Below are 12,990 nucleotides of genomic sequence, written 5' to 3'. Positions count from 1 at the left end.
CTCTAATATTCTTGCCTGGAAAATTCCATGGACAGAGAAGCCTGTCGGGCTACAGTCCATGGGGCCACAAAGAGTCAGACATGACTGAGCGACTTAGCACATGTCTATTATATCTCAATAAATGTAAAAGAAAAACATTTCTTCAGCTACATTATGCTCTCCAAACTTACCTAAATGGTGAGTTTAACAGGGACATATAGAATTTAGTTATAAAACCCTATTTTTTCTTTTCTGCTCTCCCTTTCATCCTGCTGACTTGAGGTGGTCTTTTTCCTGCTGTTGAATAAAACCTCAAGATAGCATAATTTTAAAAAAAGACACAAATTTAGTTAATAGAAAGTACTATTATCACATTAAGTTTTTTTTAAAAAAGATTCTCTAGTTTAACATATTAATCAATACTTAAAAAGTCCTTTAAAGGTAAAATTTTTTCTTCCTTCCTAGCTAAGATGAGCTCCTAGAAAGTGTCCTGCCTTTGGACAAGAGATTTCTATATTAATTACCTCTTCACCTACTCCTTTCTCCAGGGGATCTTCACAAGTTACGGATTGAACTCAGGTCTCCTGCGTTGCAGGCAGATTCTTTACTGTCTGAGCTACCAGAGAAACCCCACCTATTTACTAGCAGTTGTTTTTTTTTAACACTATGAAACATATTGGAATAAATAATCCAATTAACAGAAAGCATTTGTTAAGGAGCAAATTCAACCAGCTCTAGACTGTATAGTACTGTAATATTCATCACATATTATTGGAGATTGAGGAGGAAAGATTGGTAAGGCAGGCAGGAAATTTTTTCCTTAATTACTATTGAGAAATGGTTTGAACACTTTTGGGTCAGACCTGTGTTTATTTTTTTAATATACATTTATTTATTTTAATTGGAGGTTAATTACAATATTGTATTGGTTTTGCCATACATCAACATGAATCCGCCACAGGTATACATGTGTTACCCATCAGACCTGTGTTTAAAACAGACTTTGTCAATGAGGCCCTTTCATCATCGGTGTGGTCTCCTGCTGTAACTTTAGTTTAAGAAGTGCTTTTCAATTACAGTTGACCTTTGAACAACATGGGCCAGAACTGCATGGGTCCACTTATTTTTCAATAGATATTTTATAATAGGAAATACTACAGTACTATACAGTCTAGAGTTGGTTGAATTTGCGCCTTAACAAATGCTTTCTGTTAATTTGGATTATTTATTCATCTTGTATTCATTCATTTGATCATATATTTATTATATTGCCCATTACTTTCAGAGAAGATTAATGAAATGTAAAAGATAAAATTTAGCAGGTAAGAGATGGGGAAAAATGTATCTAGAAGCCCTGGATGACAAATCTAAAATATTTGAGGGAAAATTTAGCCCTAAACTTGATAAGAGTTAACACAGTGCAAAGACCTGAAAGGGCTGCATTGTACCAATTCTCTTATATTAATTGACTGTGAAAATGATTCCCCCAAGTCAACAAGTACTTCAAATATCCTTGGATTAAGATATGCATTTACGGATTTGAGGAAGATGATTAAGGTGACAATGTAATATTTGACTATTCCCAAATCCTACTCATTAATAAAAGACAGAGATTTGCAGAGCCAAATACTGGGAGAAAGTATCCCATGCAATTGGCAATTTTAAAAAGTGACATAATGTCTTGCAGGAATGTCTCCCTTTTGAGAAAGACTTGCTCTCACTTATTTATAAAAGTGTCAGGCCTTCTAAGCAAAGTTCCTTCCTATAATCCACTCATGTGCAGGTTTTACCTGGCCCTACACAGTGTAACCTTAAGGCTTGAAACTTAGGGAGCTACATTGCTTTGCTGATTGCCATGCTGTTATTTTTGTTGTTGTTGAGTCACTAAGTCGTGTTCAACTATTTGGGACCTCATGAACTTCAGCATGTCAGGATCCTCTGTCCTTCACTATGTCCTGGAGTTTGCTGAAATTCATGTCCATTCATTGATGATGCTATCTAACCATCTATCCTCTGCTGCCCCTTCTCCTTCTGCCTTCATTCTTTCCAAGCATCAGGGTCTTTTACAATGAGTTGGGTCTTTTATAATGAGTTGGCTCTTCACATTATGTGGCCAAAGTATTGGAGCTTCAGCTTCAGCATCAAGTCCTTTCAATGTGCATTCAGGAAGATTTTGATTGACTGGCTTGATCTCCTTGCAGTCCAAGGGACTCTCAAGAATCTTCTCCAGCACCATAATTTGAAGGCATCAGCTCTTCAGCACTCAGTCTTTTTTGTGATCCAGATCTCACAACCGTACATTACTATTGGAAATATCATAGCTTCGACTTAACAGACTTCTGTTGGCAAAGTGATGTCTCTGCTTTTTAATATACTGTCTAGATTTGTCAGAGCTTTTCTGGCAAGGAGCAAGCCTCTTTTAACTTCATGCCTGCAGTGATTTCGGAGACCAAGAATATTAAAATCTGTCACTGCTTGCACTTCTTCCCTTTATATTTGCCTACGCTGATACTCCTGCTAATACTTTTGTTGAAGGTAACAGGGTCCTTGCCTTTGACCCAGATGTTTGTTTATTATCTTTTATAAACATCCATAGAACTATGAAAGTGAAAGTTGCTCAGTCATATCTGACTCTTTGCAACCCCATGGATTATACAGCCCATGGAATCCTCTAGGCCAGAATACTGGAATGGGTAGCCTTTCCCTTTTCCAGGGTATCTTACAAATGAAGAGGTCAAACCCACATCTCCCACATTGCAGGTGGATTCTTTACCAGCTGAGCACAAGGGAAGCCCAAGAATATTGGAGTGGGTATCCTATATGTTCTTCAGGGGATCTTCCCAACCCATGAATGGAACCGGGGTCTCCTGCATTACAGGTGGATTCTTTACCAACTGAGCTATCAGGGAAACCCGATAGAACTATAGTGGGCAGAATTATTAACACCTGTAGTTATTTTTGTGAGTATTCTCCTGCTTTAATATCTCCTCTCCATTACCAATGAGATCCAACCAGTCCATTCTGAAGGAGACCAGCCCTGGGATTTCTTTGGAAGGCATGATGCTAAAGCTGAAACTCCAGTACTTTGGCCACCTCATGCGAAGAGTTGATTCATTGGAAAAGACCCTGATGCTGGGAGGGATTGGGGGCAGGAGGAGAAGGGGACGACAGAGGATGAGATGGCTGGATGGCATCACTGACTCAATGGACGTGAGTCTCAGTGAACTCTGGGAGTTGGTGATGGACAGGGAGGCCTGGCGTGCTGCGATTCATGGGGTTGCAAAGAGTTGGACACGACTGAGCAACTGATTTGATCTGATCTGATCTCCATTACCAAGCTTAAGTAGGGTAATAGAACATCAAATCCAAAGTCCACAGATAATATCTACAACTAAATAAGACAACAAGCTAGCCCTCACATCACAGAATATGAGCTGCTAGGAAAACAACTGACAGAAACAAGATCTCTATACTAAGTGTGTGATGTGTGCACATTAAGTGTGCAAGTGTGGTAAAAACTACTTTTAAGGGAGTTCAAAGAAGACTAAGGGTTTCTGATGGCCCTGAGAGCTGTTGAAACTCAAAGTTACAAGCATGCTGTAAGTGGAGAAGTTAATAAGTTCTATGAACACAGTAGCAGTACAAAACTTCACACTTAGGAGAAAGGGACAAATTGGTGAAAGCAGAATAAAAATTGAGCAGAACAGGAACAATAGGGGGCAAGAAAGGGAAATGTCTTCAAGTTCAATGGGAGTGCAGAAGAAAGCAAACTGACTTCCAAACTGAAGAACAATTTTTAACATTTATGAAAATGACTGAAACATGTATTTTAGACCTGGAAATTAGGAAAGCTATTCTGAAATTATTCCAAAAGATGAAAAGTATAAAAGAAAGAAAGACAGAAAATTAAAAAAATTAGAAAAAGATCATAGTAACAAAAAATAAATAAATAAACACAGAAGTAAAAGCAAATTAATAGGTCTTAGAATATAAAGGCATTTTTTCAGTTCAGTTCAGTCTCACAGTCATGTCCAATCCTTTGCAATTCCAGGGATTTCAGATTGCCAGGCCTCCCTGTCTATCACCAACTCCCAGAGTTTACCCAAACTCATGTCCATTGAGTCAGTGATGCCATCCAACCATCTCATCCTCTGTCAAACCCTTCTCCACTCACCTTCAATCTTTCCCAGCACCAGGGTCTTTTCAAATGAGTCAGTTCTGCATCAGGTGACAAAAGTACTGGAGTTTCAGCTTCAGCATCAGTCCTTCTAGTGAATATTCAGGACTGATTTCCTATAGGATGGCCTGGTTGGATCGCCTTGCTGTCCAAGGGACTCTCAAGAGTCTTCTCCAACACCACTGTTCAAAAGCATCAATTCTTTGGTGCTCAGCTTTCTTTAGAGTACAACTCTCACATCCATACATGACTACTGGAAAAGCCATAGCTATGATTAGATGTACCCTTGTTGGCAAATTAATGTCTCTGCTTTTTAATATGCTGTCCAGGTTTTTCATAACTTTTCTTCCAAGGAGTAAGTGTCTTTTAATTTCATGGTTGCTGTCACCATCTGCAGTGATTTTGGAGCCAAAAAACTAAAGTCTGTTACTGTTTCCACTGTTTCCCCATCTATCTGCCATGAAATGATAGGACTAGATGCCATGATCTTAGTTTTTGGAATGTTTAGTTTTAAGCCAACTTTTTCATTCTTCTCTTTCACTTTCATCAGGAGGCTCTTTAGTTCTTTTTCACCTTCTGCTATAAAGGTGGTGTTATCTGCATATCTGAAGTTATTGATATTTTTCCTGGCAATTGTGATTCCAGTTTGTGCTTCTTCCAGGCCAGCATTTCTCATGATGTACTCTATATATGTTAAATAATCAGGGTGACAATATACAGCCTTGACGTACTCCTTTTCTGATTGGAAACCAGTCTGTTGTTCTATGTATAGTTCTAACTGTTGCTTTTTGACATGCATACAGATTTCTCAGGAGGCAGGTCAGGTGGTCTGGTATTCCCATCTCTTTAAGAATTTCCCACAGTTTGTTGTGATCCACCCAGTCAAAGGCTTTGGCATAATCAATAAAGCAGAGATAGATGTATTTCTCAAACTGTTTTGATTTTTCAATGATTCAACAGATGTTGACAATTGGATCTCTGGTTCCTCTGCCTTTTCTAAATCCAGCTTGAACATCTGGAAGTTCACGGTTCATGTACTGTTGAAGTATGGCCTGGAGAATTCTGAGTATTGCTTTGCTAGCATGTGAGATGAGTGCAATTGTGTGGTAGTTTGAGCATTCTTTTGGCATTGCCTTTCTTTGGGACTGGAATGAAAACTGACCTTTTCCTGTCCTGTGGCCACTGCTGAGATTTCCAAATTTGCTGGCATATTTGCAGCACTTTCACAACATCATCTTTAAGGATTTGAAATAGCTCAACTGGAATTTCATCACCTCCACTAGCTTTTTTTGTAGTGATACTTCCTACGGCCCACTTGACTTCACATTCCTGGATGTCTGGCTCTAGGTAAGTGATTATCATGATTATTTGGGTCATGAAGATCTTTTTTATATAGTTCTTCTTTGTATTCTTGCCACCTCCTCTTAATACCTTCTGCTTCTGTTAGGTTCATACCATTTCTGTCCTTTATTGTGCTCATCTTTGCATGAAATATTCCCTTGGTATCTCTAATTTTCTTGAAGAGAACTCTAGTCTTTCCCATTCTATTGTTTTTCCCTATTTCTTTGCATTGATCACTGAGGAAGGCTTTATCATCTTTCCTTGCTATTCTTTGGAACTCTGCACTCAAATGGGTATATCTTTCCCTTTCTCCTTTGCCTTTGGCTTCTTTTCATAGCTATTTGTAAGGCCTCCTCAGTCAATCATTTTGCCTTTTTGCATTTCTTTTTCTTGGTGATGGTCTTGATCACTGCCTCCTGTACAATGTCAGGAACCTCCATCCATAGTTCTTCAGGCACTCTGTCTAATCAGATCTAATCCCTTGAATTTATTTGTCATTTCCACTGTATGCTAGTAAGGGATTTGATTTAAGTCATATCTGAATGGTCTAGTGGTTTTTCCTACTTTCTTCAATTTACGTCTGAATTTGGCAATAAGGAGTCATGATTTGAACCACAGTCAGCTCCCAGTCTTTTTTTGCTGACTATATAGAGTTTCTCCATCTTTGGCTTCAAAGAATATAATCAGTCTGATATCATTATTGACCATCTGGTGATGTCTATGTGTAGAGTCTTCTCTTATGTTTTTAGAAGAGGGTGTTTGCTATGACCAGTGTGTTCTCTTGGCAAAATTCTATTAGCCTTTGCCCTGCTTCAATCTGTACTCCAAGGCTAAATTTGCCTGTTACTCCAGGTATCTCTGCAGAAGGCACTAGCGACCCACTCCAGTAGTCTTGCCTGGAAAATCCCATGGACGGAGGAGCCTGGTAGGCTGCAGACCATGGGGTCACTGGGAGTCGGGCACTACTGAGCGACTTTACTTTCACTTTTAACTTGCATGCATTGGAGAAGGAAATGGCAACACACTCCAGTGTCTTTTCTGGAGAATCCCAGGGATGGAGGAGGCTGGTGGGCTGCTGTCTATGGGTTCGCACAGAGTTGGACACAACTGAAGCGATTTAGCAGCAGCAGCAGCAGCCAGGTACCTCTTGACTTACTACTTTTGCATTCCAGTCCCCTAGAATGAAAAGGAAATCTATTTTGGGTGTTAGTTATAGAAGGTCTTGTGGGACTTCATAGAACTGTTCAACTTCAGCTCCTTCAGCTTTACTGGTGGGGGCATAGACTTGGATTACCATGATATTGAATGGTGTTACTTGGAAATGAACAGAGATCATTCTGTCTTTTTTAATATTGCATCCAAGTACTGCGTTTTAGACTCTCTTATTGGCTATGATGGCTACTCCTTTTCTTCTAAGGGATTCTTGCCCACAGCAGTAGATATAATGTTCATCTGAGATAAATTCACCTATTCCAATCCATTTTGGTTCGCCGATTCCTGAAATGTTGATGCTCACTCTTGCCATCTCCTGTTTGACCACTTCCTATTTGCCTTGATTCATGGACCTGGAGTTCCAGGTTCCTATGCAATATTGCTCTTTACAGCATCAGAGTTTACATCCATCACCAGTCACATCCACAACTGGGTGTTGTTTTTACTTTGCCTACGTCTGTTCATTCTTTCAGGAGTTATTTCTCCACTGATCTCCAGTAGCATATTGGGCACCTACCAACCTGGGGACTTCATCTTTAAATGTCCTAACTCTTTGCCTTTTCATTCCGTTCATGGGGTTCTCAAGGCAAGAATACTGAAGTGGTTTGCCATTCCCTTCTCCAGTGGACCACGTTTGTCAGAACTCTCCACCATGACCCTTCCACCTTGGATGGCTCTATACAGCATGGCTCATACTTTCATTGATAAAGGCATTTTTAAAAAAGATGCAAAAATAATTCACAAACAAAAAGAGGAGCTATGAAAGAAAAACATATCCAAAAGCTCATAAATTAGAGTGTTTTCTTTAAAAAGTCTAAACAAAATGAAGATATTTAGGAGATTAGAGAGAAGGTGATATAGAAGTTTTATCACTTTTATAATAGGCAGCTCCATATTGAAAAACAAATTATTAAAACAGAAAAAAATAATAAAATAAAGAATTCAAGAAAACTTTCCTGAAGTAAGACTTGAATGGATATACTACATATATGCAGAAATAAAGTAGAATTGTCAGTATAGAATCTATTCTAATAACACAATTGGACATTAAAAAATAATAAATTATTTGGAAATTCAGAACTAAGACCAACACCCATTGGAAAAGAAAAAGAGTTTGTCATTATACTTTCTGACAGTAGTGCTTCATGTAAGAAGAAAATGCATTGAAATATTTAAGTCAAAGAAAGAAACTATGAGTCAAGGGTTTTATATCTAGCTATATTTAGGTTCAATTATTAGGGCCTTGTTCTTCCCTGGCAGCTCAGACAGTAAAGAATCTGCCTACAATGCAGGAGACCTGGGTTCAATCCCTGGGTAAGTAAGATTCCCTGGAGAAGGGAATGGTTACCCACTCCAGTATTCTTGCCTAGAGAATTCCATTGACAGAGAAGCCTGACAGGTTACAGTCCATGGGGTTGCAAAGAGTCAGACATGACTGAGCCACTCACACTTTTTTTTATTTGCGCCTCAGACAAACTTTGATTAATGCACAAGAACACAGGAAACGGTGTTCTTGTGAGCCTACTCTGGGGAGTCTGCTAGAGAATAAGCTATAGATAACAAAATGATTGATTATCTATTGGTTTTAATAGGGATAAAACACCATTACTTCAAATTAGATGTGTGGGAAAAGGAAATAAATAAAACAAGCATCACAGTAAAAAATATAAAAACAGTAGTTTTTTTTTAAAGGAAACTAAGTATATTATGCTAAGTAGAAGTAAGCATTAGAACAAGACTTGGCTATCTCTTGATATTGAGAATTTTTTTTTTCTTTTTCAATTTGGGGAGAGTAATAAGGGTATTCTGATTAAGTTTTAAGAGTTTTTACCTTAAAGAGATACATATTGAAATATTTACAGAGGAACTATTACGTCTCTGTCCTGTTTCAAAATAATGGTGTGAGACAATGAATGAAAGGTTTCCTAAGACTCAGCGAAGTTGGTAAGTTGATACGTTGAGGTTTATTATAATAGTTTGCAATTTTATTTATGTTTGAAAGTTCCCTACTGAAAGATTAAAATGTTTTAAACACTACTAATATCAAACTTGGGAAATGTAGCTAAAAATGTTTGTACTTTATTAATTTGCATTTAAATACTATATTCTTTTACAGCATAGTTGTAAAGCTTACTTTGAAAAGTGTTTCATTAATAAATTCTTAGTAAAGAAATTACAATAAATACTTCTTTTGAAATTTAATACTTCAAAATTAAATTTATTCTGTTTATTACCTTTATTCATAGTAGAGCTAAAGATAATTGAGTAGTTGAATCTAAAGAAGAGATGAACCTTTAAATGATGAATTAATTAACCTCAATTTACATAATGCTCTTATTATTTGCATAGTTAATGAGCAGAGTTTTATTATAGGTCATTAACAGTTATTAATAAGTGAAACTGTGTTAGAAATACTACTTGGGTTTATATTTCAGACTCAAGAAACAAAGGTCAGTCATGAAATGTTAATAACAATATTCAAAACATTAGGCATTAAAGTAACATTTAGCTTTCAGGCTTCACACATTTCTGAGAGGATAATTCATGAATTTGCTAATTGGTCTCACTCTGCATGAATATAGGGCACATATAAGTATACATGAGTATATAAGCTAAACTTCTATTAGTCTCAGATTTCCATTTAAATTACAGTAATGAGAACTAGTTTATTTTACTCACAAAAAAGTATCAATGTTTTTATTCCCAGAAATCAGACCTATTTCTTGCAAAATGCTAGGTTCTGCAACTTAAATTCTTTCAAAGAAAGATGATAGATGGTGTTCAATTAACTTTTACATTTATTTTTATTTGCAATAGGCAGCTTATGTTATGTAATTTAGAACTATTCTAAACTTTCAACTCCTGATTTAGTCAATTCAATTACAATTTGAGGCATTCTCTATATTTTCTAAAAATGCAATTGCCTCCAGTTAAAGATTTTAAAAACTCAAATAACCGCACTGCTATTTTTAAACAACTTACTTATTTAGTGATGAATAATCACTGAAAACCATTTAATGCCTTTAATTTCAAAGACATACTATATATAATCTGATGTTTCCAATGATTTGGTTGTGCTTTGACAAACAACTGTGCAGGCCTCTGCATCAGACCAGTGAGTGAGATTTGAGATAAAAGGACAGATAAATGAATTATTTTATGAACATCTGTTCAATTACAAACTGATGCAGAACATTCTATAGTACATCTTTTGCTGTTACTCCCTCTTTGTTCACTTTCCTCTTACATTGCTGGGGTGCTCTCTCTCTATCTGGCATTCATATGAGTACTCTTGCCCTGTCTCAGAGTCTCTTCCTGTTGCCTCTTTCCTCTCTTAAGATGCTGACTGATGGAATGTTGTGAGAAGATGTCCACAAGTGAGCTCAGAGTAAAATGTAAATATTTTATTACCTGTTTTGTACTTTATACCTTCTCTGGGCATGTATCTGCTAGTGGTTAAATTAAATATGGTTTTCTTGGTTTCTCTGGGGTCTAAAAAATTTTCCCATTCTTTATAATAGTTGACATATGATAATGTTAAGCAACAAAAAGATGGATTGTTTAACTTGCAAAGATGTATAATATCAATCAATGGAAAAGAACAGTGTTTATCCCATTATTGGGCTTCCCTGGTGGCTCAGATGGTAATTGCCTGCAATGCAGGAGACCCGGGTTTGATCCCTGGGTCTAGAAGATCCCTTGGAGAAGGAAACAGCAACCCACTCCAGTATTCTTGCCTGGAGAATTCCATGGACAGAGGAGCCTGGCAGGCTACAGCCCATGGGGTCAGAAAGAGTTGGACATGACTGAGCAACTAACACTCCTTACTTACAGCTCTGGGCACATAGTAAGCACTTAACAAAGGAATTGTTGCTATAAATAAGTTTAAAATTTGAGAAAAAGGTCCTTTGTCAAGCCATGTGTCTTGATTATAGTTACAGCACTTCATGTATTCTCTCCTCACCATCCTATTCTATTATCAGTAACATCTCTCAGAATCTATGCTGGTCCTCTTCATAAATTGGCTTTTACTCAGTTTTCTGTATACATAAACTATATTACACTGAAATGCTGAAGAAAGATTTTGGAGTCTAAAGATAGCTTAAATCTCCCACTTTTCATTTACTGACAGCGACATTTTTTAAAAAATCACTTAACCTTTTCTTGTCTTTGTAAAATGGGAATAAAAATCTCATTTCCTAGAAATGGATGTGAATTAAATATAATGCCATGTATAAATTATAATAAATGTTAGTCATTCTTTTTGAGATGCATTTCCCTCTGCTCTCAGAAAATACAAAGTACCAGAAGCCACACAATTCAGGGAATGTATAGTAATCCTGTTCCCATTAAAAATATACACTCCAAGGGGTTAGCCTTCACAGTGTGATTTTTTTTTTTAATGAAACATATACTGGCAATGATAGCATTTCAATAAAATTGTATTGAAATAAAAATAAATTGAATAAAAATAAAATTTCAAAAAATTTGAAAATATTGTGCTTTAACCTTGACTTTAAGGATTATGAAATCATTCTCTGCATTGCCATACTGTTGTTTTTTAGTGGCTAAGTCGTATTCAACTGTTCACAATCCCATAGACTATAGCCCACCCCGCTCCTCTGTCCATGGGATTTTTCCAGGCAAGAATACTGGAGTGGGTTGCCATTTTTTTCTCCAGGGGATCTTCCCAACCCAGCGATCACTGCATCAGTAGGTGGATGCTTTACTTCTGAACCAGTGGGGGAGGCTGAATGGCCATGTGTCAATTCTTAAAGTGAATGAGCAATCATCTTCAAGTGATAATGAATGTTCTGCAATCTCCACTGAGGATTGTATTTTAGATATTTGTATTTGGTTAGAAAATAAGTAAAAACACCATAATTCTCATAAAATTCTTAAGTAACACAACTTACTTTTTGAAGGAACTCGGAGATTGGCGAGGACCACTTCCAGGGAATCAGCTTGAACTCGAAGTACATAGCTTGTCCTTGTTTCATAATCCAGAGGGGCATTCACGTAGATTACTCCTGTGATGTTATTGATTCCAAACTTATCTAGAATCAAAATACAATTCCTTTGTCACTCTCTTCATACTATAAGGGGAAATAATTCTCTTTAAAGATCACTGTGATTTTAAAAATACATATAATAAGAGTAACACATCAAAGTGACCAAATTAAGGCTTTGGGAAACTCTGTTTCAGCTCTAGAAATTATCAACATCAGTGTTTCCCTAAATGCATGATTTGAAATTCCAGGTTTTTTTTTTTTTTTTTTTGCAATTGTCCTGGAAACTGATGTTTCTCTGGTCAATTAAGTCTGTGAAACAATGTATACTGAATTCCTCACCATAGATACACATTATCTTCTACTATAGCAAATGCTTCTAGAAACCTTGTTTTAAAGAAATCCACTTAATTTTGTTTAATCAAGTATTTCATGATGCTATTGGATTATTATATTTTTTATGATTTAATATATCTTATTATCCTGCAGATTTAATGTTCTGCTAAGAACACGAGGGAACTGGGACCCCACTCCAGTACTCTTGCCTGGAAAATCCCATGGACAGAGGAGCCTGGTGGGCTGCAGTCCATGGGGTCGCTGAGGGTCGGACCCAACTGAGAGACTTCACTTTCACTTTTCACTTTCGTGCATTGGAGAAGGAAATGGCAACCCACTCCAGTGTTCTGGCCTGGAGAATCCCAGGGACGGGGGAGCCTGGTGGGCTGCCGTCTATGGGGTCGCACAGAGTCAGACACAACCAAAGCGACTTAGCAGCAGCAGCAGCAGCAAGAACATGAGGGAACAAACATAATTTAATATGTTAGTTATTTTAAAATATTATTTATTATTTTAAATAGCTTAAAATATTTGACCTTGAAGTTTACTTTTTAGAATAAATTTGATCATACAGATTTGAATGATGAGCAGAGCACATTGGCAAACTTTATAATATCCTACCTCTTTCACTCTGTCTTTTCCTCACTTTGGTTTTCTCTACAGCATTTACAACTGCCTAAATACTCTATATTCATTAGCTTGATCATTATTATCGTCCAGCTCCTCTTGTTGGATTGTTAAAGTCTACAGTGATGATGATGATGTGTATACTCAGTTGTGTCCTGCTCTGCAACCCCATGGACTGCAGCTCACCAGGCTCTTCTGTCCATGGAATTTTCCAGGCAAGAATACTGGAGTGGGTTGCCATTTTCTTCTCCAGGGGATTTTCCCAACCCAGGGATCAAAACTGTGGCTCCTGCTGCATCTCCTGCATTG

At 37.2% G+C, this 12,990-nt stretch overlaps 1 protein-coding gene across 1 annotated transcript in view; it reads right to left on the bottom strand.

Annotated features, from left to right (window-relative positions):
- The window catches only part of PCDH15 (protocadherin related 15), a 1,060,244-nt gene that overhangs the window by 145,972 nt on the left and 901,282 nt on the right, over positions 1 to 12,990 (bottom strand). The window contains exon 25 of the mRNA XM_059881970.1: positions 11,626 to 11,766. Within this exon, the coding sequence (XP_059737953.1) occupies positions 11,626 to 11,766 (141 nt within the window). The remainder of the gene's footprint in view (positions 1 to 11,625; positions 11,767 to 12,990) is intronic.

The sequence above is a fragment of the Bos taurus genome, chromosome 26 (assembly GCF_002263795.3).
Source record: "Bos taurus isolate L1 Dominette 01449 registration number 42190680 breed Hereford chromosome 26, ARS-UCD2.0, whole genome shotgun sequence".
Classification (NCBI taxonomy): domain Eukaryota; kingdom Metazoa; phylum Chordata; class Mammalia; order Artiodactyla; family Bovidae; genus Bos; species Bos taurus.
The sequence above is the reverse complement of the archived record's forward strand: the minus strand, read 5'-3'. Positions and strand labels throughout refer to the sequence as shown.